The 26,546-nt window shown below is 41.8% G+C and overlaps 2 protein-coding genes across 2 annotated transcripts in view; one reads left to right on the top strand and one right to left on the bottom strand.

Annotated features, from left to right (window-relative positions):
- The window catches only part of LOC145458300 (adenine phosphoribosyltransferase-like), a 171,167-nt gene that overhangs the window by 112,002 nt on the left and 32,619 nt on the right, over nt 1-26,546 (bottom strand). The gene's annotated exons all lie outside the window — the stretch shown is intronic.
- LOC145458291 (uncharacterized) lies at nt 3,985-24,702 on the top strand. The gene is made up of 12 exons (XM_080336627.1): nt 3,985-4,190; nt 6,139-6,308; nt 8,461-8,614; nt 8,702-8,886; nt 9,548-9,701; nt 10,233-10,301; nt 10,649-10,792; nt 12,346-12,537; nt 15,005-15,145; nt 18,550-18,741; nt 19,532-19,687; nt 24,255-24,702. The coding sequence occupies exons 1-12, from the start codon at nt 4,127-4,129 to the stop codon at nt 24,392-24,394; spliced, it is 1,761 nt and encodes a 586-aa protein (XP_080192753.1). The 5' UTR covers nt 3,985-4,126; the 3' UTR covers nt 24,395-24,702.

The raw sequence follows: 26,546 nt of genomic DNA, 5'->3' as shown, positions 1-26,546 counted from the left end.
ATATTTGTGAACAACTTTTGATACTTCGAAGCGTTATAGTTCATCAACTCGCAAAATTCGATGCTTACGGTAGTAAGGCGATAAATTGGTACGTAAAGGTACAGATGAGATCATCCGTATCGCACGGTTTTGCAGGGTTCGAATTCTGCACAAAAATGTTGTGCATGCATTTCCCCATACTACGATTCCATATTGCAGATGCGAGTGGAAAAGAGAGAAGTAGATGGTTCGTAGTACTGATCTGGAAACCAAAGATTGGAGACGGGTCATTATTCCCACACACCGAGCTAGTTTTGATATTGTGCATTCAATATGCTGCTTCCAAGACAATTTGGAATCAATGGTGACGCCGAGATATTTTGCTGAGTCACATATTGAGATTTGTTTATGATTGATGTTCACAGTGAAATTATGACTGGCATTATTTAAAACGAGCTGAGTGACGTGTGATTGAAAAGGTAGGACCACTCAATAATAATTAAACATCTTCGGGCGTATACCCGTCGGCAGGAACGAAACAGCACCTCGTCAGGCCCCCCAAAACGTGGCTCTTGGGCTCCCATAGGGTGATGAAACGACCCCTCCATCACGTCGTTCGCGTTTGTCACGAAATCATCTGTACTGTATTGTGAGCCAGCGCGAAGCGCGAAAATTTTCGATAATTTATGATAAAATCGGTCAATCAGATCGGCGATTGCATATATATTATGCTATCAATTTATTGTCCTCTCTACTCACGTAATTAGATTTACCGGTAGAGCTGAGTGAAGTGTCTTGAAAACGGGAGGGCCCGTAAATAATAATTAAACATCTTCGGGCGGGCGGACCCGTTGACATGACTTCGTTACATGATGTTATTTCGTGACTTCCAGTCTGCTATATCAAAAAATATAGAATCGCCCTAACGTAGGCTTCTAAACTAAGAGACGCACATGATTTCAAATTGGTATTTCTTCACTGGCATAAAATTTTTCCCAGCGGGATGGTGAGGTTCAGATTGCAAAGACAGGAACATTCGGCGCCAGTCATTTAGTCGCCTATGGACAATTAAACCTATATGTATTTTGTATATATAACGAAGTCTTCGGTCAGCATAAGGGCATAGACATTTACGGCCAAGGTTTTCTCGCTGCCGATCGTTCTGGTACACTTCTTGGAGTCGCATGATATATGGACTAAAACTTGAATGTATGTCTTGGTGGGTCGTGGCGCGGTAAGGGCCCAATACCCAATAGTAAAGATAAATGGCTACTTGAATTCGCGAAAAAATTTTGAAAAAATTGCATAAATTTTCAAAAAATACTCTATGATTTATGCTAATTCACGAAATAATTATGGGCCCCCTTCGAGCTCGCCCCCCCCCCAATTGGGGGGTTTGGGGTGCGGCAGTTACGGTGCTGCGCACAATTATTCCCGATAATGACCGTGACGATTGCTTCCTAGGTAAAGGCTTCACTAAACAATCAACGAATTATGTACCCACCATTGCAGAGCAATATCAATATTCTATAAACCGTTTCTTAACTGCAGGCTACCGTACAAATTGGACACGACTTTCATTTGGCGATGATGATAATTCTACCTATTACAGTGAAATTATTGTTATCAGCAGGCTGCTGTTTAAGTCCACAAATTGACAACTGACAGCAGGGTTGCCAAGTTATTTTACAACAAGCAAAAAAATCTGAAAAACAAGCCCCAAACAAGCGAATTTTTAGCCGAGACAAGCCTGAAAACAAGCAACAATTTTTTATAATGCAAAACATTGTATTTACAATACAATTCACTCAGATATAGGCCTAACATGTGAAACGATGTCATTTTCCTGTCCAACATCCACAGTGTCCTGATACATGCTTTCATCAAACCGCTCCAGCATGCATTTCATAGGTTTGAAGTCGGTACAGCAAACATTTTGCCGTCTCATGCCATATCGCACATGCAATATTCCAGCAAGTGTTTTGTTGGTCATGCGATTTCGGAGCTTTGATTTGATGATGTTGACTTGTGAGAAAGCTCGCTCAACATCTGGATTGCTCAAAGGCAATGATAAAATTGCCCAAGCAAATAATGCCAGCTCTTCAAAAGCACGCTCACCACTTACATCTTTGCACTGATAAGCTTTTTGCCATAGCTGTTCTGCCTTAATATCGCCATCAATATTCCGCTGTATCAAATTCATCATTCTGTATTGGGTGTCTAGCAGCCCCAGATCACCGTTGTAGAGCTTAGCAAGTGCCAAGCTAGAAAGGGGTTGCTTTACTTGGGACAACACCGCAACAGGGCTGAAAGATGACAGTGATTTCCAAAGTCGTATATTTTCAGGCAGCCTGAGAAGTATTTATTTGGCACCCTCAACCAAAATCCCAAGCAACGATTTTTTACCTCTTGAATTACTGTGTCATTCAGCATTAAGTCTTGAATAGACGAGGTGAACAATGCACCAAAATCAACTGCTGCCAATGGTAGGAAAAGTGATGTATCATTTAGATTCAAGGTAACAATGCCCTCATCAAATGGTGGTATGTACGAGGGTATCACAAACCTTGACACCAACGAGCGAAAGAATAGTATCAGATCATCCTGTATTTTTAGACGATCTCCAGATTCGGACTGAAAAAGCTTGTTGATTTTGTTGAATTGTTGCAAGATCGGTGTCAAAATCTGCAATTACAACTTGTTAACAGGATCACCATTCATGTTTGATAAGATTTCAGCATCATATAGCATCTTTCAGATACTTTGCACAAGTCAAAGTGCAGTTTTAGTTCATCCCATTGCCCCAGAACACGCTCACAGCATTTGTGTATTGCAAGCCAAAACAAGCGCAAAACAAGCAAATTAAAAAAATCAAACAAGCCCTAAAACAAGCAACGCGCGACTCCTGAAAATAAACCGCTAATCGCGAAAACGACAAGCTCGAATTCGCGGGAAAACCGCGAGGTTGGCAACACTGACTGACAGCCTAGAACGCGTTTTCGCATTATGATGCAACAGATAACGCCACTTGATTGAAAACGCGGGACACCTCGACTAACCATCGCGCGTAACCTTCTCCAACTTGACGCGACGCGATTAGCAGTATTTAATCACACGATTAGCATTTTTCCGGATCATCTAACTTTATTATCTCCGCCTAAAATGCGTACCGATTAGCAGTTTTTAATCACGTGATTAGCATTCTCCCGGATCAGCTAACTTTATTATCCCCGCCCTGAGATTTCCTAGGATTGGGGAATAAGTCTAGATAGGATCTGATAAATATATGTGTCAGTGGCAATGGATTATAATTTCAGTACTCGAATAATAGGCTCTCACTGCGCGACTGAAATCATCACAATTAATACTCGGGTCGATGTGCGTAACCCTAGTACGCTAGTAGCCTATACGATACGAGAGTCTGTCTTTCCGTTCAACAGAAATTCAACATTGATGGTGAATTGGTGATACAGCAACGCATATACCTCCTTCCTCCTACTCACTATTCGGGATCGAATAGCAATGATTGGTACGACCTTAGAGGTCAATTATTCTGATCAGAGCCGCATCAAACACTGTGTTCACGTGGTCTGGTTGTGACTGTATCAATCAAATAAAAAAAAAGATTTTCATGTAGTAGGTTAGTTGCAAACGTATAAAAGCAGCGTTGGATTATTTTCCGTGTCATGTGCCGTTTGGCTCTGACTGAGACTGTTCTGATGTTTTTGCAAGAATGATCAGTGATCACTTGGTATTTAGGACTTAGTAAATGAGTAAACAATGTAATGGCTAAGCAGGGTCCGTGAGATGGGGCGAAACACAGTGTAGGCTATACTGTCCTGTCCTGCACCTGCTATTTTCACAATATTCCTAGTAATGGAGGGTAATGGGTGGCGCGTGAATGAATCTCGATTAAGCGTCCCATGGGTCACTGGATATTCCTAATCCACTTAGATCGTTCTTGGGTACCGGTTTGTCTGACATTGTTTTCTCTAACGTTTTACTACGTATGTACCGAACTCTCCTATTTCGTTCATTCATTAATGCCGACGAAGCACGAAAACTGAGTAACTTCTCGCAAGCATACCGAGCCGTTGCAAGAATTTATTCTTTCTTGATCGCGACACATGAGCTCTGAGTCGGAGGCATGAAACTATTCGGATTGCAAGTTCTGACGATTGCGCTGTTTGTAACAGCTGCTTCAGCTGCATGTGAGTATTATTTTCTGTTGTAACGACCTATTGACATGGGAGCGTCTTTTAAATTATAGTGGCGACCGAATGATTGCGGGTCGCGACGCAGTGCTTCAGTCTATTTTTGATTGGTATCGTAATACCTTCGTAGCAACTATGACAATGTAAGCAAAATTAAACCTGAAAGCCGGCATATAAGTAGACGACAGAATTCCAATGTGACACAAAACACATCCACGATCATTGTCAATATGCGATATATTTATACGGAATCGCATTCGGTTCGTAACTCTTATTTCTATGGTTACTACACAGCTAACCTTGAAGCAGGTTCAGGTTCTCCAGCTTTAGTCGCCACTGTCATTTGGAATATTTCAACGAATTCTGTCACTTCGTATTGAAATTTGGAAGATATCTCTACACTATACGTCGATACCAGCGAGCCAGCGACTTATGAAATTTGTTAATTTCCAGCAAATCATGGTATAGCCGTTATAGTGGTCGGGAACCTTTTTCGTCGAAGAGCCATGTTGGCCCTATATTTTCCATTTTAACTCCCAAAGAGCCATTCATGCCGATCAATTGTTACGTTACAATTGAAAATTCGTGACGTCATGTTAGTACTTATTCGAACTCACTACACGAAATTCGTCGTAGGCTAATAATCATCCGGTGATAGCGCAATTCATCGTAAATAGCTCAAAATTTATAATAACTGATGTTAATCTAATATAACTATAGCACTGATTCCAAAAATCTAACTATTGATGGACTTCTCAATTCTCAACGTATTCGGCGGTAACATAAACGTTGCACAACACGCCTACATTCTAACTGCGGTTCTAGAAAGCTACTTACCAATGAAGAACGTGGATAGCGAAGCGCTGTTGGTAATTTGGATTTGTAATTACAATGTCATTTCCAAGGCAGTTCATTTCTCGGCGTAGATCAGGAATACCATGTGTATTTGACAACTAGATTGTCATATAGGCGTCCCCATGTCTGCTATTCTCTGTGATCGACTAACGTGTGGTGCAATTCAGGAATACACAGCGCGCAATGTCGGGTGCATCGAATTCACGAGGTAGCCTATATTGGTCGGTCGCGCTACAGCAACTTAAATTTGAGGATTTTGTAAAGGGGTCCGAGCCCTCAACCCTGGATACGCCTTTTTCTTGACCTCTCAAATACATGTTTATGCTGCCACGAGAATAATTATTCTGTCCGTTATGAAAATTTACTCACAAGTTGCCGCAATATCGGTAGAATTAAGTACAAAATTAAAGATTGTCAAAGAGCCATATCTAACACCCAAAAGAGCCATATATGGCTCGCAAGCCATTGGTTCCCGACCACTGCGGGTTATACACTCGTCCCATATCATTATATTGTGACTTGTGTGATTCCAAAGTCGAATCGTATAACTGGCTGCTATTGCGCCTTGCAATATTAAATGCATGAGTGGTCTTGCGAGAAATTTCGACCCTATAAATAGACGTCCTTTTCGACAAAGATGATGAATCGGTAACTCACATATTGGGAGAGTAACTGGAAATGGATATTAATTGGTCCAAGCTTCTCGCTAATTTCAATTTACGTGCTTTCCTTATATAGTTTTAAACCACGGGGAATTTGTAGCATCGCAAAATTACTTCTAGTATAGAGCAAAACCATTGTAAAATTAGTTTATGGAACCATATTTGCTCACAAGTATTGCATAGCCTACGTGTACGTACTGCTTATTAAAATTGCTAGGATTTATAGTATTTGACTGCAGACAAAACTTAACTGACGAGTTTTATGGTCGATGATTTTACGATACTGATCTCGCGGCCACGGACAATGTTATTTATTAACTCTTTCGCTAACTTTACCAGGATATTATAAAAGATATTTTGCCATATGCTCGTGCTTAGTCGAATATTTCAATATTAATTATCTTGTCATGATTTGTTCACCTCAACAGCTAAATGCGGTAAGAAGTCGCACAAGTCCAAATATGGAAAGCAAGGTAAATTCCAATCGGTGGGAGGAGTCAAAGCTTCATGCAAGTACCATATCCATGCACCTCCTGGCCTGCATATCAAACTTGTGTTGGCTAATTATGTATCGGATAAGTCTATCATGAAATTGAAGGTACGTGACGTCATTTGTGTGTTTATTGGTTTGTTGCTTCGGTAATGAAGGTCGACCATTCGAGAAAGTATACTGCTACGAAATCGAAATAAATCTGTAATTCAGAGCTAAAGTCACGTTGGATTTCTGTGTATATGTCACGTTTGTTCCACAGCACGAACCTCTAACGTTGCGAGACGCCCTCTCTTTGAAGGAGTCAGCGGAGCGGTTAATAATAATACGATTATATTAAGCGCTCTACTTCGCCTTCCAATGTCCCTAATATCAGTTGAGTCATGAGATCAGCGAGGGTATTTTCTTAACGCCGACTTTGATGTGATAGATACATGCAAATCACGCATACACTCATAGTAAATCTGCGGTGCCCCTAACTCAGCGACGAAAGCGAATCGAGAAATCATATTTGCGTTGTTAGCCAATTGAGATCAATGATTAGTATTATTGTACACATGGGTATGCTTGTCTACTGTCATATTTTCTGTTAAATCGTTGGACATCAAAACAAACTGGGAAATGCTATGTTGAGTTCATGGATTCGACCGATGAGATGCCGTGGAGAAGGACTATTGGTCTATTTTCCCATTGTAACACAAGGCGGCATTGTGGGTAAAAGCGTCACTATTTGTTTCACATTACATTTTTGAATGATGCCGATCAGAACTATTAGTAATAAGGAGCTAGGATTGGTGGTATCCCGTCAATTAATTTGAGACCAGCTTACGGGATCTCATCAGTGACATGCCGATTTGTTCGCGCGTTCATTGTTTTACGTGAATTCTTTATTTCCCAACCCAGCGGAAGATGACGAAGCTATAGAAATCGCCGAGTTCATGTATCAGTTCACTTACTGTGACGGTGACCGGTCATATATGGCAATTGCTTTACTTCCGCACCTTCTGTACACTCACGTAATACACACTGTGTGTCTTCTAGGTCCATAGTTGTATGTAGAAGAGTGCAGGGCTTTAGGGGATGCGGAAACCATTTTCTAAAATTGACCGTATAGCACAAACGCCTTAATGATGATGCACAATTGTGTCGACTCACCATAACGTGGTGATTCAACATAAAGGCACTTTATACGCATTCAAGACCTGAAAAATGGAAGCCACTGCAACGAAATGAAAATATTAAACTAAAATTGACTCTGAAACATATGAGTAGTATTCATAATAAAAAGAAAAAACGTTTCCGTCTGCTACTCACACCGAATACGTCAATATGGCCTGCTCAAAATCAGCATTATTGGTCATTTCTCTCTTCAAGTATAATGCCGCCATATGTTAGCAAGTCGTGTCTAATCCATAGGCGATCTCAGATATGTCTTCAATCTTCTTAACCCGTTTTTGAGAAGGTGGCATAACCAAGAGATCACTTTATGTAGCCAATCCTAACCACTTCTAATCCCAGTAAATTTTTGATTACGAAGGGATATAAAGTGATCTGTGTTGCTTGATTTTGTTGAAACTATTAGTAATTTTTTTGATCGTTATTTCAGAAAATTAACTCCATACTCAGGTTACTGTAAATGTATAGTTCTTGTTTATTGCAAAGTTTTTTTTTTAATGTTGAGGAAAGGGTATATAATATAGTTTTTAAAGTATCACGAAACTCAAATAATTCAATTCGCTAAAAGTAATGGAAAATCATTTGGGGATGCACCTGTATCCCCTGCATAGGCTACCCTCTCCTACACTGATGTCAAGGTTCAAATACCACATAGTCGGTGCGACGTACGGAAAAACACGACCATCGTGTTTATGCCATATATCTGCATTTTTCATTCAGTGTGCAACTCCGCACGCCTGATTTCGACATGTTCTTCCATTTTTATTACTATCAATAGGTCACGACGGGTTTTTGATTGATAGACTGTACCACGTCGTTCTGACTCCACCATATCTTTGGTGTCGGAATTTTTGTGGTATTTTCAACTGGTGAAACTGATAATAAATGATTCTGAAAAAATCGGTTGTTACTGCGATATATATATATGGCTACATTCTGGTAGGTACAATATTCCCACAAAGTGAAATTAATAGGCGTATTACGTGAGGCCACCATTGGGCTGGGTTCTGAGTCCATTAGGCAAAAAACAGTATAACTTAATGAAAATTTCCTTACTCGTGCAAATAAAATCCATGCCTTGCAGATTTCGCCGAAGCAAGACAGAAAAAATACGGTGTCTATTCCATCTGGCCCTCGCCCGACCCTTGTAGTCGAAGCTTCCGACGTGATAGTCTTTATCAAAACCACCACAGACGCAGCACCAGTCGATATCTACCACGAGAGTGTTATTCCAGCCGGTAAAACACAGATTCAGTCATTCGGTTTTTCAATTTCAAAGAATTTACAAGATGTGGTCTCTCGACTTGGCAATCCTTTATTTTCAGACGGAAATTTTGGATACGATTTTCGCGCTACCGCGGGCCGTCGACGCCTACAAACGCCGAGTTACTCAAAAGTTAAATTGCCAAGCGGCGTGAACTCTCTGTGGAATATCACCTCGGGAGCAGGAGAGGACGTCGTCATTTCAATCGAAAGGCTCGTAACAGCTAACGGCCGTGACTTTTTGGAGGTAATTTTACTCGATTGCCTCGTATCCGATTAGCGGACCCTCGCAATGTCGGGCAAGCGAACGCCTTGATCGTTTTGCACTGAAGTCTTAATTCATTCTATTTGTATGAACAGAAACCGATATTCCTATCAACTGGATTACTGCCTAAAGAACTCGTAACGAGCTTATACATTTGGATATCGAATTTCAAACTATTTGGTAGTCTGCAAATTTCTATTGATAAGGTCGAGGTTGGCGATATGCTAGCTTTAGGCTGCGTTAGTGTTGAAGAAATGCCACATTGCATGACGAAATTCGACTGCATGGATTGACAATTGACATCATTGAACGCAGTGTTGGTACTGAAACATCACACACGTAACCACTGGAAATCCGGTGGATGAGACCAATAACTTGATGATTGATGATGCTCTCGTGAGACTATATGGCCACCACCCTGACTACTTGTGATGTCATATGATCCAACCTACCCGCGCAAATAAAGTTTCGGCGCATACGCTGCTGATATACTGAAAGCATTGCGTGATAATCAGTCCTTCATACTTTTACAGTCCATGGGTTAGCAACGTCACAGTGCAACTGAGTCCGGCGTTACCACCTATGGCCAGTTGGCCACTTCGGCGATTCGTGGTTTACTGGATTATTATCATTCTTTTCGCAGATATTGGATGGCACCAAATTCCTTGGCAGGTACAGTGGCAAGAAAAAGAAGAAGCATTTACCCATTGTTCATCGAGCATCGAGTGGCAGTATGATTATCAAGCTCGTCACAGAAACCAAGAAATCAAAAGGCTTCAAGGCCAGAGTATTTGTTGGTGAGTGACTTTGATTGGGCACAGTTGCAAATATCAAAGGTAGGCTGATTTTATGCGACTCTTCACCGTGATCATTTTACGATCACTCTTGTCTTCCTTTTGAAGTATTTTTAATCTCCATATCATTCTGTATACGGTCTGGTTACTTTAAGTCTTTGCTATCAAAGTGTACCCAATTTAACCCACCGCGCTGTCTGTTATAACCACGGTACCATAAATTCGAGGTTGCGACTTGCGAGCACAAGTTCTCGGTGGTCGTAAACCGGAGTGCCCTTATTCGATTCCCGTTGGCTGATTCCTTACTGCTGGTGAGCGAAACCAGTACTGCTCCCGGGTCAATGGCCAGGGCTGTGTTGTGTAGGTATATTCGCTGTAAACCCTCAGCCAAATCATCGTTAGAACTACTCGGTACAGTTGCGCTGGGGCGACCCTGAATCAGAAGCCGAAAGACTATATCTCTCTCGCTTATGTTTACGTTATAAGTTATGAATGAAGTTATGATTTGTAAATTGAATCATGTCACGTTTATAGAGACGAGGGAAACCATTGAGAGCACCACAACATCCGTCAACACTGAGAGCCCTACAACACCGGATGAAGGTACATGCTTGAGAGTGCCCTATCTGTATATATAGCAATTTGGCGGATGGTGATTTTTGAAGATAAAATACATATATTCCATGATTTACGTCACATTATTATGAAGTTTGGAAACAGCCTTGTTGCCAATGCGTGCTTTGCGTTGGATTTACAACGTATAAGGATGTCTGATTGCCAGCCGTGAACTTGACCACGGCCGTGACACTGCAATCGTGATTACGTCATAATTTCGTTGATTGCCATTGGCTGTCTCTCTCAATTGTCATTTGATATTGTTCGCGATGGTTTTTGTGATTCGATGTGATTTTTTGTACCTAATCAGTTAACGAATACGGTTCGTATTACAGGGCTTCAGTGTCATCAGCGTTACAGAGTTTTGTCGGGCGGCGTAACGGTGTCCGATGAGCATTCCCAAACGATGTGCGGGCCGGGGGAGGTCTGTGCGAGGATCTACATAGAAGGCTCGGCCAATTTTGGCGGCTCGACATTGGGTGAGCATGACCACATTGATCATCAGTCCATTAACAATCACCATTGGTGTTGCGTTTTCTTCTGGTTTATGGACTATCGTTTTGTGTGACTGTATGATACAGGTTTTGGTAAATCGCGTCATGTTATGACATCCCGACAACGCTGCCAATCCAAGATTCTAGCGAGCAATTATTTTTCAGCCGATAAAATCACACACCAATCACACTTATGATAATTTAACTCATAAAGTGATGCAAACTTATTCCACAACTACTTTCTATTATTAAAAAATGCATAGTTTAAAATGTAAGTAAAATTCCTCAAAAAACTCAAGTAGGATCGTAAGTAGTACAAACGTGTTGTCACATAAAGTAAATAGTGCAAGTATAGGCAAATTTTAGTACTTGACTACTCCGAAAATGTGAAAGTACTATAGGCCTATATTACAACCTCTAATTATAACTAACGATCAGTGTTGGGATCAAGCCACTACCTTCGAGTCACGAGTCATTTCGAGTCATTGCACATTTTGACTCGAGTCAAGTCAAGTCAATCGATTTTCAAACGTGACTCCAGTCAAGTCAAGTCACTCGATTTTTGGAGGTGACTCGAGTCAAGTCGAGTCAAGTCAAGTCACGAGTCCAGTCACATTTAAAGTCAAGTTGCCTTTTCGAAGTATGAGGCATGATTTACGTCATTGCAATTTGCTAGCTGTCTGAAATACAGATTGAGTGGTAATTGATTCCGAACCGATGAACGAATATAGAGTTAAATATGCACGCAAGAAGGCGCTGCATCGCTCTCATATACGTAGAACTTTTAAACTACGCAAGTAATTGCATAGCCTCAGTTTATAGTTACCAGCCAAAATAGAGAATAGAGAAACGAATTGATAAGATGCAATACATTACCCATTTACAAATAGATATGATACAATTCGAGCATGAGTTGAGGACAATATAAACTACATTCGAATTCAATTTAAATAAAACAAGAGGTTTGGTGAAGGTAAAAGAACAGAGATTAGAAATAGACATTCTGCTATTTTATTACTTTACTACTAGAGTTAACGTTAAAGCTGTAAGCTTCGATCACTTCGTTTGCGGTCAATTTATTTATGAGAGAACAATCGAGGCTCAGTGAAACGCTCGATCATTGATTGATTGTTCGCTTTCAAGGGTTACACCAGCGTTTCGCGAACAATCCGAACATATGCAAGAAACAGTGATTTTTATCGACACCGATTACTTGATGACTTGAAATTGACTCGTGAATTTTGATACGAGTCACGAGTCACGAGTCAATCCACATTTCTGATTCGTCGACTCAAGTCAAGTCAAGTCATTTTAGCAAAGTGACTCGAGTCAAGTCAAGTCATACGAAAAAGGTGACTCGAGTCTGACTCGAGTCAAGTCATGTCTCGAGTCATCCCAACACTGCTGCTAACGACCCGGATATAATTAAAAGTTGCATGTATTGCTCATAACGCACCCATTCCGCACAACTTTGCAACTCTATTGGCGATTGCAATTTCGAATGAACCCAAGTGAAAATAGTACTACCATCATTTCAGACGTTACCGTTGAAACACTGCAATGTATCCCGTCGTCAGAATGCCGGAGCGTTTGTGACGAAGAGCCAGAGAGTGATTCTCCTATACAAGTGACTGTCAATTCCTGCCAATCGCAATGCTGCGATACGGACATGTGTAACGTTTCCCCCGATGGCCCCCCGAAATCGAACACTACCAGCGTAACACCGACAGGTAATTCTCTGGCGCTATAACGCGTGTGTCTATAATAGCCCATGATATCAAACTTGCATATTATGTGCGTATGTATACGCTGTTATACATGGTCACTCAAACTGCAATTTGTATCGTATAATATTTCATACTGTTACCAGTGTATTCAGCAGTCGGAGGCCCGTAATCCCAACTCTAATACATCCCTACCCCAACCCAGAATCCAAATACATTAATTAATGGCTCTGCCTCCCCTGGCACGCGTGCCAATTCTGCCAATTTTGGCACGCGAGATGATTTTTCATGGCACGCCAATTGAATTGAGACACACGACATGTTATAATCATGTTTGTCGCACAAAGTGAAACGGAAGTTTTCAAAATGGAAAAAAAGCTCGACGGTGAACAAAAATTATTTCGTAAATCAATATAAAGTAGAGTCTTTTTGAACAAATTATATTGATCTTGAAAGTTTTCTCAGTGCCTCGCGCGTTTGTAATTTAGTGAATCCGGATTAGATTGTAATGTGGATACTCGAAAACAACACATTCACGACTCCACAGCGAGATAAGGTTATACTGGTGCGTCCGACTTCTTGATCGGTAGGCCGTGGGTTTGATCCCCCGCTGGGTCAGACGAAAGATTCGAAAACTGGATGCCAACTTCACCCAGGTGCCTTAATATATCACAATTTACGCTCATATTCGGTGAAATATTCATTATTACAATATTGATGGTTGATGCATCGTTTTCGAAAGAATAATAATTATTAGATTTTTAATGTCATGTTCATCGACAGTCGAGTTCAGCGGTAACCTTCCATACCTTCGCCGATCGACCCAATTCTGTTGATCCAGGTATCGTGCGGCCCAAGAGAGAGAGAGAGAGAGAGTCTTTATTTTTTCATCCAACCAAAATAAATAACAAACAGACGGCAATGATGGTGTTACAGAAAATATGTATTGCACATTGTACAGTATTCGGTATCAGATAGAAATGATCGATACGACCTTGAAGGTCAACTATTCTGATCACACCCGCATCAAACAGGTACATCATAAAATCATGTACCTAAATCATGTTAGTTGAAAAGGAAAATATAAAAGAAGAAATTAAACGATGGTAGCAAATGATCAAAATATCAATGAAGCAATGTCTGGGCGAGGTAGGGCAGCAGTGTTAATATGACGACAAGAGGCAATAAGTACTTTGTGTTTCACATTGTGTACTCTGATTCTAGTAATGGTGGGTTGGTGAATTGTTTACAGTACTTTGCTGCGGCTACATGTAGATGTAGCTAGGATGGAAATTTGTGTGGGGTGCTAGATTAGTTTACAGATGACCGTGGGGTCACAGAACCATTGTAACGAACGCCTAAGAGTAAAGTTGTGGGCGAAGGTGCATGGTTTTGAGTGATCTTGAATTTGGGCGTTTGCGATACCTCCATAGTTTGAAGCAAAGGTAAATTCAACGTATCAAGAGTGTGATTCTTAAAGATATAGTTGACAATTGTTCATAATTCATCTGTTTGCAGCACGTACGTTGCAGAGGACCCTTGAGATGACAGACATGTGATGCCACGTGTATACATTTCGATTTTAATCTTTACGGCGCGACCCTTCCATAGGATCCCTCGTCCGAGTATAAGCCGGTGGTAAATCACTGGGATCAGTTTCTCGTCAATGCACATTGCACATATCGTGCCTTACGAAGTTTTCATGTGCGATCCAATTGCGCACGCAGCCAGTTCGCAACTCGCAGGATTATACTCGCCTTCTCGAATGTCCTGCTTGTGCTTGGCATGGTTCCACTGAAGATGACTGTGTCTACTGACTCGTAAATACACGAACATAACAGATTCACTATTTTAGCCGGCTCAAGTCGAGCTCTAAATCCGATGGCTTGAATCGATGTCATCGATACGGGCTGTTTGCGTCTTTTCACGCACGGGCCACACACAGGCAACTCACGCTCTGATTAATCTTGCATATGCACGACATTCTGCTGTGTGGCATATCTTTTCGCCGCAACACTAAATTCTCGGCAATGCAACTTGTGACATACCGCCAATGAGATCAGCAATCGACAAAACGAGAGATTCGCCTTCTCAGCCACCCTTGTTACGTCGCTCCGGACGGCAGATGTCATGGGATAAGAATGTAGGACTAATTTTAGTTAGCTCTTCCTGCATTCCGTGAGCAATTGAAGCTTTTATACATTTTCAATAAAATATGATATATCATTATTATGCATACACAATGGAATGGTGAAAGGGTGGTTAATAAAACTGTTTCCATACTACCAGAAAACATAGATAAAACACTCCTACACCAACAGATATGTGATGGCGGTGCAGGTGAAATAGTGCATGAACTTTAAACATTATTAGCCTTGCACTATTAATTGACTGCCGTTAGAAGTAGGACAACACTACATCATATATTTCTTTGTGGTATTTTCGAATAAACTTTCTCTCTTTATTAACACAGAAGCTGTTACGAAATGCTACAATATTATGCGAGCGTCCGTGGGAGGATTGTCGCAAATAAACGAGAGCAGTGTTATGGACTGTGGCCCGAAATCGGCATGCGCGCGTGTAGACGCCGAAACAAATTTCTCCGGAATGCCTGGTAAGATTTTCCTTATTACGGGACGGGGGTGTCACTTGTGTGGATAAATATACTACTAAGGGGTCCACAACTCAAAACGGGTCACGGACCACTTTTCGTAGAGGCCATGGGCCGCAAGAATGCAATATCGAGACAAAATTGGCCACACAGTTGAGCAACCACGTTCTAAAAACTTTACGTCAGTACAACGCCGTGCTCTCTAACTTGTGCGATGGACATTGGACATATTTACCGCAAAAGAAGCATTATTTTTAAATAAGTACAAATGGAACAAGAAATGTAATTATTATCAAATTCATTTTATTTTGAACCATGAGCTGTGCACGATACCTGCGACAACGCTTATCAGCGACAAAAGAATCGATATTGGGGCTAGCGTTACACGTTACTGACTGAAAGACTGTCTCCTCCTAAAGCTTGATCTTGTGGGGAAGCACTAAGCCGTTTTGTAAGCGTCTCGGTCTTGGCAGTGTCTAGGCGGTTGCACGTCAAGGCAATAAGTCTAATGTCTAGTTATATCAGCTGAATGATGTTGTCATAACCGAAGCCGTTTCAGCTATAGAAAGGAATAACGATGTTGGGCACAAGCGAATGGCTTATTTTGAAACAACAACAATATTTTGAATCCAAGATCAATTCCAGCATTACAAAATGCTTTAGGCTACTAATAGCGTTCTTCCGAACTGTCATATCAGTTCACGGGCCGCAAAATATGACCTGGCGGGCCGTATGTTAATTGGTGACCCCTGTAACCAACTAGATGGTGTTTGTACGAGATACTGATATCAAGATCGCGCATCCAATATAATTGATGGACGAAATATGGTAGTCGCACGCCCATTTTTCTTTGCACGTAGAGCTATTCGATGTTATTTTGGTCCGATGGCGCTCATGCATCATTCTCATATGTTGTTTTTCCGCTTTTCTATTTCTGTATTCTGTTCATGGCCCACACGGCCTCTTGTATGATGTACGTGTTTTTTGTCGAGATGTGTGACGTGAGCTCCGCGTATTTTCTTCAATTTGATATACCACACAGTTTCGGTAATGTAATAACGATTTCAATCAGACACGGTGGAGGGAGTCAAGCAACTTCTACAGGGATGGAAAAATCGAGTCGAGTATTCGAGTGTCACTCATTATGACGTAATAGCAGTACGAAAGACGTGGATAGTTCAAATATGTACCTTTTTTATGCGACCATAAAGACCATAATGCCAGATCTATATCACAGAGACATTTTGGTATTTTTTCGACCATGCATATTCGTCGAATATATGCATACATTGTAATTTGTGTAGGGTTACCATATGTCCACCTTTAGGAGGATTTGTCCTCCTTTTCAGGAAATCGAAATGTCCTCCGAGGACGCCTAAGTATCCTCCTTTATGGGAATTTGTCATCCTTTATAGCTTTGACAGCCAGGCCAGTGGACAGGCATAACTTAAAAACGCCATAAATGGCGTGAAATCTGTGACACGTATGTTCGAGCGGGCCATTCGGGACCAGGGCTTCGGAGCAGCCGTAAATTTGCATTGCTCCAGCTCCGGCTCCGGAGCTTTCTTCTATCACACATCAGCTCCGGCTCCAGCTCCGGAGCAGCATTATTACCACTGCTCCGGCTCCAGCTCCGGCTCCGGCTCTGAAAACTATCGAAGGTGTCTGTCTGTGTCAGGGGTGAGCAACCCGCGGCCTGCGGGCCATATGTGGCCCGCGAGAAGGCTTTGAGTAGCCCGCGAGCTAATTTCATATTATATTTTCGAAATTCTATTATATTATCGAAATTGAATTACTCAGATTGTGAACTCGCTCGGCCAACCAAAAATATCATTAGTCTGGCCGCGGCACTTGGGATGTGCATGACTGGACTTAAATATCTGTTTCAACGCATTGGCAGATCCAGGGTCCAGCCACATTTTAGTAAATCGTCGTATATTACAATAAACTAAAAAAGCACTTTACTCCGTGCCACAACATTAAAATTCTGATGCGGCGTTTTAACACTGGCACTGTACTCATTACCATTAGGCCATACAGCTCAATTCAATCTTTAAATGTGCGATTATTATTAAACTGTAACTGTAGAAGGGCAAAATATGGGCGGATATAACGACGTGATCAATAGAAATTCGATTTGTACCAAATGGCCAATGGTTTGACGTTCGATATTGGTGCACTCGTTACCATTCCATCCGGTGTAGATCAAGTTTATCGGAATAATATTTTCCCGTTGAAATGAATCGAATAATCGAAATAAACACTGGGCCGTGCACATTACGCCATGCCCATAACGAATGAAACTATGCTGTATGCACATTGAACATTTCACGTTTACGAAACAGATGATCTCAAATTGGAAATCGCGTGTCAAATCAGTAGTTATTCTCCAACATAGAATACTATGGGATTTTGGCCTACTCTTCAGCCATCCCCTATTTAAGCTCGACTGGAGATGACAATGATGCGCAGTAATGAATTGCAATTAGCATGCATAATTGCATACACGCAATAACACTGTCCACTTTCGTGGCCCGAAAGAACTATCACGAAAAAACGAGTGTTTGCTTATCCGATTCATAGCAATGACGAGACGGAATTTTTCGGCTCGTGCTCGTCATATCGGCATGTGCAACGAAATCACGTTTTTATAATCTCTCCCATTTCGCGTAATACATAGTGATCACTGTTTTCGAACCGTATACAATTGGCAAGTAAGGTTGTGCTGATGATGAAATTGCGGGTATGCCGAATACCCACAATATTCACAGGCATATGTCGCATACCGAGGTTCGGCACTCATGTATGAAAATTGAACATTGAACATACGACTGCTCTGCTGTTAAATCCCCAGGAACATGGTTAGTCGGAAAATGTAGCGCCAAAGAGGAAAAGATTCTTAATTTCGCGAAGGCCTGCTGTTGAATTCGGTGAACTCGGCAGATATGGTTGTTGCATATATAATACCATCTTATGAAATACGTCGGAGCCGGAGCTACTCCTCAGCAAATACCTGGCTCCAGCTCCGGCTCCGGCTGAATTTTATGTAGAGCTCCGGCTCCGGCTCCAGCTCCGGTAAAAATGCACGGCTCCGGGGCTCCGGCTCCGGGCTCCGGCTCCAAAGCCCTGTTCGGGACCTTCTCTTTTTTAGCCGACACTACAACATTTCCCGTAAAAATTTTAGAATTGTAGTTGTCCAGGCCGGTAATCTAAATTTTCTGTTTTTTTTTGTTTTGTGACAATGTTGCCGGTTGAACATGACCTCACAGATCTGCATTGCTATATATATATAATATACGCTAGAACTGTATTATGGTTCGCTTTTCAAATGTTAGTTTGATCGTGTATGAACTACCGAATGCATTGCTCATTCTGTGATATTGATATGATACTTGTTCTATATTCAGCATCGGTGTCCTACGGTATTTGCTATCCCGAAAATGAGTGTGCGGCATTGGACTGCGATATTCTGTCCAGCGCGATTCCCGGAATCCCGTTTTCGGACTGTGTTACCGACTGCTGCCATTCGGACCTATGCAACGCACATCCGCTATTGCCATCAAATCCGGAAACACTGCCGCCTTCCTTGCCTGCGCCGGGTTTGTGCTCCGCGTCAATCCTGCTTTTTTGTAAATATAAAAGCCCACGCACCGACTTATTTTATCCGGTTTCTTCATCGAATACTCGAATGGGTATATTCGCAGCAAAACCAACATAATTACTCCAAGGATAGATAGCGACGTTTCCTAAATATATTTGTATCAACAACCGGCGACTACCTTGTCTACCTATAATGTCCGGAACTTTTAAAAGTGTTGTCCGTAATTGTCCTATACGGGTGATTGTAACGATGCCACCGGTGTGAATGTTGCTTTTCTATCCAGTATCCAGTAAATATACTCTAGTCTAGTATATAGTCCCCGCAATGTAGTGTCAAAAGTATTAAGGCGGTCTAACGATAAAGTATTAAATGGGAGTATACAATGCGAGGAGTTGGCCTATTTAGCCTGCAAGGAATATCCGCGTCTCAACACGGACAAGTTTTAGTTCTCAATCCAAAGGAAATCGAGGTTATCCTCGTGGCGAAGCAAGTCGTCTGGGACCTGGTGACTTGAAGCCTTGAGAGTGTTGCACAGCGGTTGGAATTAGTGGTACAGACTTGAAACTGGCCAGCGCGGCAACTACCTTTAAACATTTGTAACTCAAAAGTATATATAGCCCCTGGTCTTCACGGTTCATTCGATCGAATTTATTATCCTTCGTAATCGAACCCTATACGAAATCCCCCGATTTAGATACATAGGTGCCATTGTGCCACCCCTTTACTGAACTATTTCTTGCTATACGTACTTAATGAGTGATAATATTCATATTCGATTTATGTTTTAGCGGACGGGGGATTGAAATGCCACGATATCATTCATATCGAGGCGTATGCTATCGAGTTTCCCGGGTCCAAGAAAGGCGTTGTTACGTGCCCCGTGAACCACAGCTGTGTCAGGATTTACTCTGTGGCGTCACATCCGGCCATTCACGGAATTACAAGTATGTATCTGCATTCTACATCTGTTACCGGAATAAAATAGAGCAGTGCTTCCCAACCTTTGTCTTCTCATCGCCTCCTTATCAAGCTGGACATATATTTATCGCCCACATATTTACGGATGTGAGAAAGAGGACATGTAAACGAGAAATTTATACAGCTAACTGTTATCGCTGGTAAATTGACTAAATAAGGTAAACTTCAGCGGCGGCAGTTCCAGAATAACCCGCTTTCACGTGAATTTTGTGCCGGTATCCGCTTGTCAGACTGATATCTAACTGATCGTTCTTACATTTTCGTCCCTCCTACCCCGATCGCTTCCTTCGTACGTTTTCTGCCCTCTCCCCAATTGGACGATATCGCCACGAATTAGAGTAATGATGATTGAAACTGTTTTGAACCGAGCAGTCGTTTCCGGCATACACAATTGATTTGAACCTGGGATACTGGGAATCATCGATTGTCAGCAGTCAAATGTTGCTTTGTACGAAAACCTTGATGCGTTCCCTGCCACAACTGCCTCTCTTTGGATATCATCACTTCTACTATTACTTGAGTGGAAATTTTGGAAGTTACTTCTACTTCTACTTGTGCCCAATGATCACTACTTTGACCAGTTCTGCAAGGGAACATTGTATACAAGTGATGTGATCAAGACACAAGGGAAATCGACTCACTGCAAGTCTTGACTTGAGTCAAGTCGAGTAATTTCAATATTTTCGAAGTCAAGTCACGATTCAAGTCGCGCAAATTTTCAAACAGACTCGAGTCGTGTTAGGACATCTCAGGTTGTCAAATTTCGAGGCTCGGCCAAGGGCTGTAATGATTCGAGTCGTGACCAACTTGGTTTGTGTCTCGCGTATCAGGGCCTATACTTGGAAAATAGACCCGGAAAAGGTTTGAATCTGTTTACATAAAAATGTTGGGAGTGAAAAAATGTGTTCATAATGACTGCAAGGCATTCAATATAACGCAAGAGTTGAAAAGTGAGTTGAACCTTACTTGAAATCGACAATAAACAGTTCAAGTTCAAGATTATTCATGGAATTTCATCATTTTAAAAATCACAAGACTGCGATACAATGAAAGATAGGGAGGTGCCGAAACGACTTGGAGTAATCTTTGAGATCAAACATCCACTTGGTCCTAGGCGATGTAAATAGGAGGCTGGCACACTGAATGGAAGTAAAAGAAGATAATATAAAATGATAAGCGACAAAATCAGGGGGCATGTGACGGAAGGCGAGATCGATATGTCAGGTCGTGGCCCGTTAAATGTTGAGGGCTGACTATTTAACGATTCAGATAAAAGGACTTTGACTTGAACCTAAGTCTCCACTGTACGACTCGGAGTCGATACTTTTCTCTATGACTTGGTCTCGGGACTTGACTCGGGGTCGGGTTGAAAATGACTCGACTCGACTCCAGTTAAAGCAGTGGTTCTTAACCTTTTTTCCTCCAGCGCCCCCTTTCAAAAATTATCGTGCTCCAGCGCCCCCCAACCTCATATTGTAAGGAATGTAATAAAGACAATGAGTAAAAGGGAGGGCCGTAACAGCACTTCGTCAACCCCGCTAAAAACAATTGCCTTGCGCACCCATAGCGTGATAAACCAAACTTCTAAAGGCTTCGCCCCCAAGAACCCCGTAGCGTGATTTCGATGGTCAGCAAAGTTTGTGTGGCCTGGTTGCCCTAGGTACCAAAATTTTCTATAATGAATGAATGAATAGGTGGTAATTACATATATAAGTCGCTATAAACTTTTTATCCTCTCATCCAACTTAATCAGATTTACCAGTAGCGCTGTTGTATGGGAAAATAAAGGGCACGTAATTAATAATGAAACATATTCGGACGTGCCCGTAGGTACAATTAATTCGTTACCAGGGCCGTAACAGCACTTCGTCAGCCCCCCCTAAAAAAACGTTGGTCTTGGGTCCCCCATCCGGTGATAAAACAAGCTTTATGGGGGCTTCGCCCCATACCCCCCTTCGGCTATCCGCCAGTGTTGGGATCAAGTCACTACCTTCGAGTCACGAGTCATTTCGAGTCATTGCACATTTTGACTCGAGTCAAGTCAAGTCAATCGATTTTCGAAAGTGACTCGAGTCAAGTCAAGTCACTCGATTTTTGGAGGTGACTCGAGTCAAGTCGAGTCAAGTCAAGTCAAGTCACGAGTCAAGTCACAATTCAAGTCAAGTTGACTTTTCGAAGTATATGAGGCATGATTTTGTCATTTCAGTTTGCTGGCTGTCTGAAATACATATTGAGTGGTTATTGATTCTGAACCAATGAACGAATATAGAGTTAAATATACTCGCAAGAAGACGCTGTATCGCTCACATATACCTAGAACTGCTAAACTACGTAAGTAATTGCATAGCCTCAGTTTATAGTTACCAGCCAAAATAGAGAATCGAGAAACGAATTGATAAGATGCACTTTACAAACATTCGAGCCTACGCCAATGGTTGATGACTATATAAACTATATTCGAATTCAATTTCAGTAAACCAAGAGGTTTGGTTAAGGTAAGAATAGAAAACAGAAATATACATTTTACTATTAAATTACTTTACTATACTAGTTTACGACATCGTAAGCTATAAGCATCGATCACTTCGTTTGCGGTCAATTTATTTGAGAAAGAACAATGAAGGCACAGTGAAACGCAAGATCATTGAATGATTAGTCGCTTTCGCGGGTTACACGAGCGTTTCGCGAGCAATACGGCCAAATGCAAGATACAATGATTTTTATCGACACCGATTACTTGATGACTTGAAATTGACTCGTGAATTTTGCTCCGAGTCACGAGTCAATCCACATTTTTGATACGCCGAGTCAAGTCAAGTCAAGTCATTTTAGCAAAGTGACTCGAGTCAAGTCAAGTCATACGGAAAAGGTGACTCGAGTCTGACTCGAGTCAAGTCATGACTCGAGTCATCCCAACACTGCTATCCGCTATTTGCTGATACTAGTCATCTACATTGGGTGTCTATTTACTGAGTCAGCAATTCTCGCCTAGACGCGCGAAGCGCGAAAAATTTCTATAATTAATGATTGAATTGGTCAATATGATCGGGGATTGAATGTATATTGATATCAATTTTTATCCTCTCTCTGCTCACGTAAACAGATTTACCGGTGGAGCTGAGTGTAGTGTGATTGAAAAGGTAGGACCCCTCAGTAATAATTATTCATCATCGGGCGTATACCCGTTGGCAGGAACGAAACGGCACGTCGTCAGGCCCCCCGAAAAAACTTGGGTCTTGGGTACTCATAGGGTTATAAACTATAGATAACTAACCTGCGTAGGTTAGTTATCTATAGATAAACCGACCGCCCCTCATCACGTTGTTCGCTTTTGCCACGAAATCAGCTGTACTGTTTAGCGAGCCAGTGCGGAGCACGAAAACCTTCGATAATTCATGATAAAATCGGTCATAAGATCGGGAATTGCACATATATTGCTATCAATTTCTTGTCCTCTCTGATCACGTTACCAGATTTACCGGTTGAGCTGAGTGAGGTGCAATGTTCCCTCTGAGCCGCGCACGTGCGCAGTGCTGACACAGTCTCTGCGCACAGAAAATCTACGTTGCGCACAACAAATCCGAAGTTATGACCTTCTTTTAGTCGTTACGCACTGTTGTCTAAGGGTGTGCGCAGTGAGTTGTTAAGTGTGCGCAGACTCATCAAAACGTAGAGCAAACATTGTGAGGTGTCTTGGAAACTGCAGGGCCCGTAACTAATAATTAAACAATTAAACATATTCGGGCGGGCGAACCCGTTGGTATGATTTCGTTGCATGATGTTATTTCGTGACCTCCTGTCTTCTATATCAAAAAATATAGAATCGCCCAGCTAGGATATCGCCCAACTGGGATAATGCCCAACAGGAATATCTAGTTTTAGATACCCCTGCCACCCAATCGCATCTAAACTAAAAGACCCACACGATTTCAGATTGGTATTTCTTCACTGGCATATAATATTTCCCTGCCAGGTGGAACTCGTCTTCTGGGTTTCAGATTGCCAAGACAGGAACATTCGGTGCCAGTCATTTAGGCGCCCATGGACAATTAAACCTATATGTCTTCTGTAGGCTATATATAACGTAGTTTTCGGTGTTAATTTGCTCTGAATACTCATTAGGGATATGTCCTACCACCACATCATCTACTGCGAAGCCATTTTTCTACAGCGCCCCCATACCGCCCCCCTGATCCCAGCGCCCCCCATATCGCCCCCTAAGCGTTTCCGCCCCCTTCAAAATCGCCAGCGCCCCTTGGGGGCGCTGGCGGCAAGGTTAAGAACCACTGAGTTAAAGCTATATGAAAGTAAGATTGTCATGCCATTTCTAAACTACCAAGACGGCATGAGTCACGTGGCATTTATGTAAGTCGAGATTTCTCATGCGTTGACTCTGAGCGGAGCAAAGTCAAGTCATTTTAGGACAGGGACTAGGGTCACGTCAGGTCATTGAGAAAACGCGTGACGATTCATCCGAATACTGGCTGATACCCTGGCGGCTACACTTATTCCAACTGATATTATTCCTTTTAGTCCGCACAGAATATGGCGCCTGCCTACCGTCGATCGCCTGCCCGACCATATCGTGTTCCATGATCCCTTCTATTATGGACGGCACTACTATTGATAGTTGCGAGGCTTCCTGCTGCGATACGGATTTGTGTAACATTTAATTAATACGACATACCCTGGGATTCGAATGTATCCGCTACCTCCTTGATTGTCAAGTGCCAGTTTGCTACATTACTAACTGCAGCCAGAATTTTCTATTATTAGTCCGCGGTATTAGGAAACATTTGTAACATTTGAGTGTGCTACATAATGGTTTTATTGCGGTTGCATAGAACAGTCTGATGGTGTTCAATATGAATCGTGCTTCCGGCTTCATATAACTGCAAAATCATTACATTAGTGATATAGACGCCATATCCTCTGTTATGATATCGTTGTTTTGTTTAAAAATGAAAATTTCCTGAACGAACCGTGAAACCTACTGGCGAGGACCGACAAATACGATAAAGAAGTTTTCAACTAGTTAGTGACATGACAGGTTTGCGGAAACTTATACGGCAGCGAGATGTCAGTCAGAGTCAGGATGAGTATTTTCTGCTTTTCATTTGGTCTGCGCGAAAAAATAATGCCCCACCCCTGGCGTAGAGAAACAAAGACCAGATGCGGCACAGATGGATTTGCCTCGCCCTCTGTAAGCGAACAATCAAACAATCGCAACGCTTTGGTACGATGCGGTATCGACTTCGCAAACTGTGGCTCTTGCGCCTTTGATTTTGATAGAGAGGATATTAATTGATGCATTCTATCACGTATTAACAATATGCGTATTGTTTTCGCGTTGTTTTTTCCTTCTGGTTTACAGAAGTTAACATTTGTAAAATATAAGGGAAGGTGGCATTACAGGGTTAGAACTTTGCAATTGAACTCTCGAATCGAGTTCCCATAAACGCTACACCAGCAACATGGTGCACAGGGTTACCAGATTGTTGGAGAATCGATAAACAGCCCAGCGCCGACTGCCGCGCTCACGGCAATCGTTCTGTACCTCCAAGAAGCTCTTATCTATAATTGGACACGGGGCGTCAAAATGCTTATTTCTATGTATTAAACGAAAGTATTTTTCTGGCGGGATCAGGTATTCATAATTAAATCAAGACATGTAGTGCGACATTAAATCGCGCGAAGAAAAATTTCATGTTTAATGATTCTACCCAAATATACTCTATCAATATATTTCTGGGAATCACCCAGAAAGGGTATCGTAGGCCTACGCTGCTCGGCTAAGTCGACTTTATTTATAGATAACTAACCTACAGATAGATGCGCAACACGTGATTCACGGTCGAGTGATGCGACCGTCGGCAGATTTGTTGTGTTGTGGCTTCATATTATGAAACGTCAACGTAATTGGTGATTCCATAGATGACGACCCGAGTGCTCAAATTAAATAAAGTTGATCTTATTTGAAAGCTACAGTCGCGCTCATTCTGATAATATACATTAAAATCTGATCAGGGCAATGGAACCCCCTCGAAATACCCTTCAAAGTCTGAAAATCGGCGTTGTTCTGAACAATCGCAACTACGCAAGGACCGTTGTTGTGGTCATTATGCTGCGACCGTGAATCACGTGTTGCGTATACTCTTGAGACCTGATGTAAAAGGCCATAGTAGCCGAACACCATATGCACAATACTAACAACAACAACAACAACAACGTGTTGCGTATCTATCCGTAGGTTAGTTATCTATACTTTATTATTATCGTGTTCCGACGGAAGTTCGGACAATATTTCTTACTCGGAAAATATCTGAAGACCACTCTTTTAAATTTTTGTTGAAATTTTAATTTTTGACCTACAATTATAAGTAAGGTGTGAAACGAATCGGAAAAATCTCAGCTTTTCATAAAAAGTAGAGCAAGTCGTCTACGTATAGATAACTAACCTACGTAGGTTAGGCGTTAAATCGCCATCGATGGTTAGCTATATAGTCTAGTCGTATCATTTTGGATACGCCGTTATAAAATTACCTGATGCATTTGTGGATCCACTTTTCTATTCTTGTACGTGAGCCGCAAGCGTTATAATTCTTCTAGTATGCCACAAACTGATTCTATTTTGAAGCCATTTTCCCACGCAATAATGTATTTATATATCCTTCACGGCGTATTTCCAAACCACTCCAGTGCCGAGCCCGAGAGAAAATTGGGCAGGTCTATGTAGTCCAGGGGTTCTCAACCGCCGGCCCGCCAAATATATCAGACTTTTATATCTCAATTCCAAAATGCAAGTAGTTGGATGCTTTTCCAATT

Source organism: Botryllus schlosseri, chromosome 16 (assembly GCF_051294905.1).
Source record: "Botryllus schlosseri isolate E-star chromosome 16, Bs_hap1, whole genome shotgun sequence".
Classification (NCBI taxonomy): domain Eukaryota; kingdom Metazoa; phylum Chordata; class Ascidiacea; order Stolidobranchia; family Styelidae; genus Botryllus; species Botryllus schlosseri.
Note: the sequence above shows the minus strand (reverse complement) of the source record. Positions and strands in the feature narration are given on the sequence as shown.

What these genes read in the sequence shown, in the direction of transcription:
- LOC145458291 (XM_080336627.1), top strand. Translation starts at nt 4,127, where the DNA reads ATGAAACTATTCGGATTGCAAGTTCTGACGATTGCGCTGTTTGTAACA. An exon ending in AGTCTATCATGAAATTGAAG is followed by an intron (nt 6,309 to 8,460) that starts GTACGTGACGTC and finishes CATGCCTTGCAG; the next exon opens with ATTTCGCCGAAGCAAGACAG. An exon ending in TACCAGCGTAACACCGACAG is followed by an intron (nt 12,538 to 15,004) that starts GTAATTCTCTGG and finishes TTATTAACACAG; the next exon opens with AAGCTGTTACGAAATGCTAC.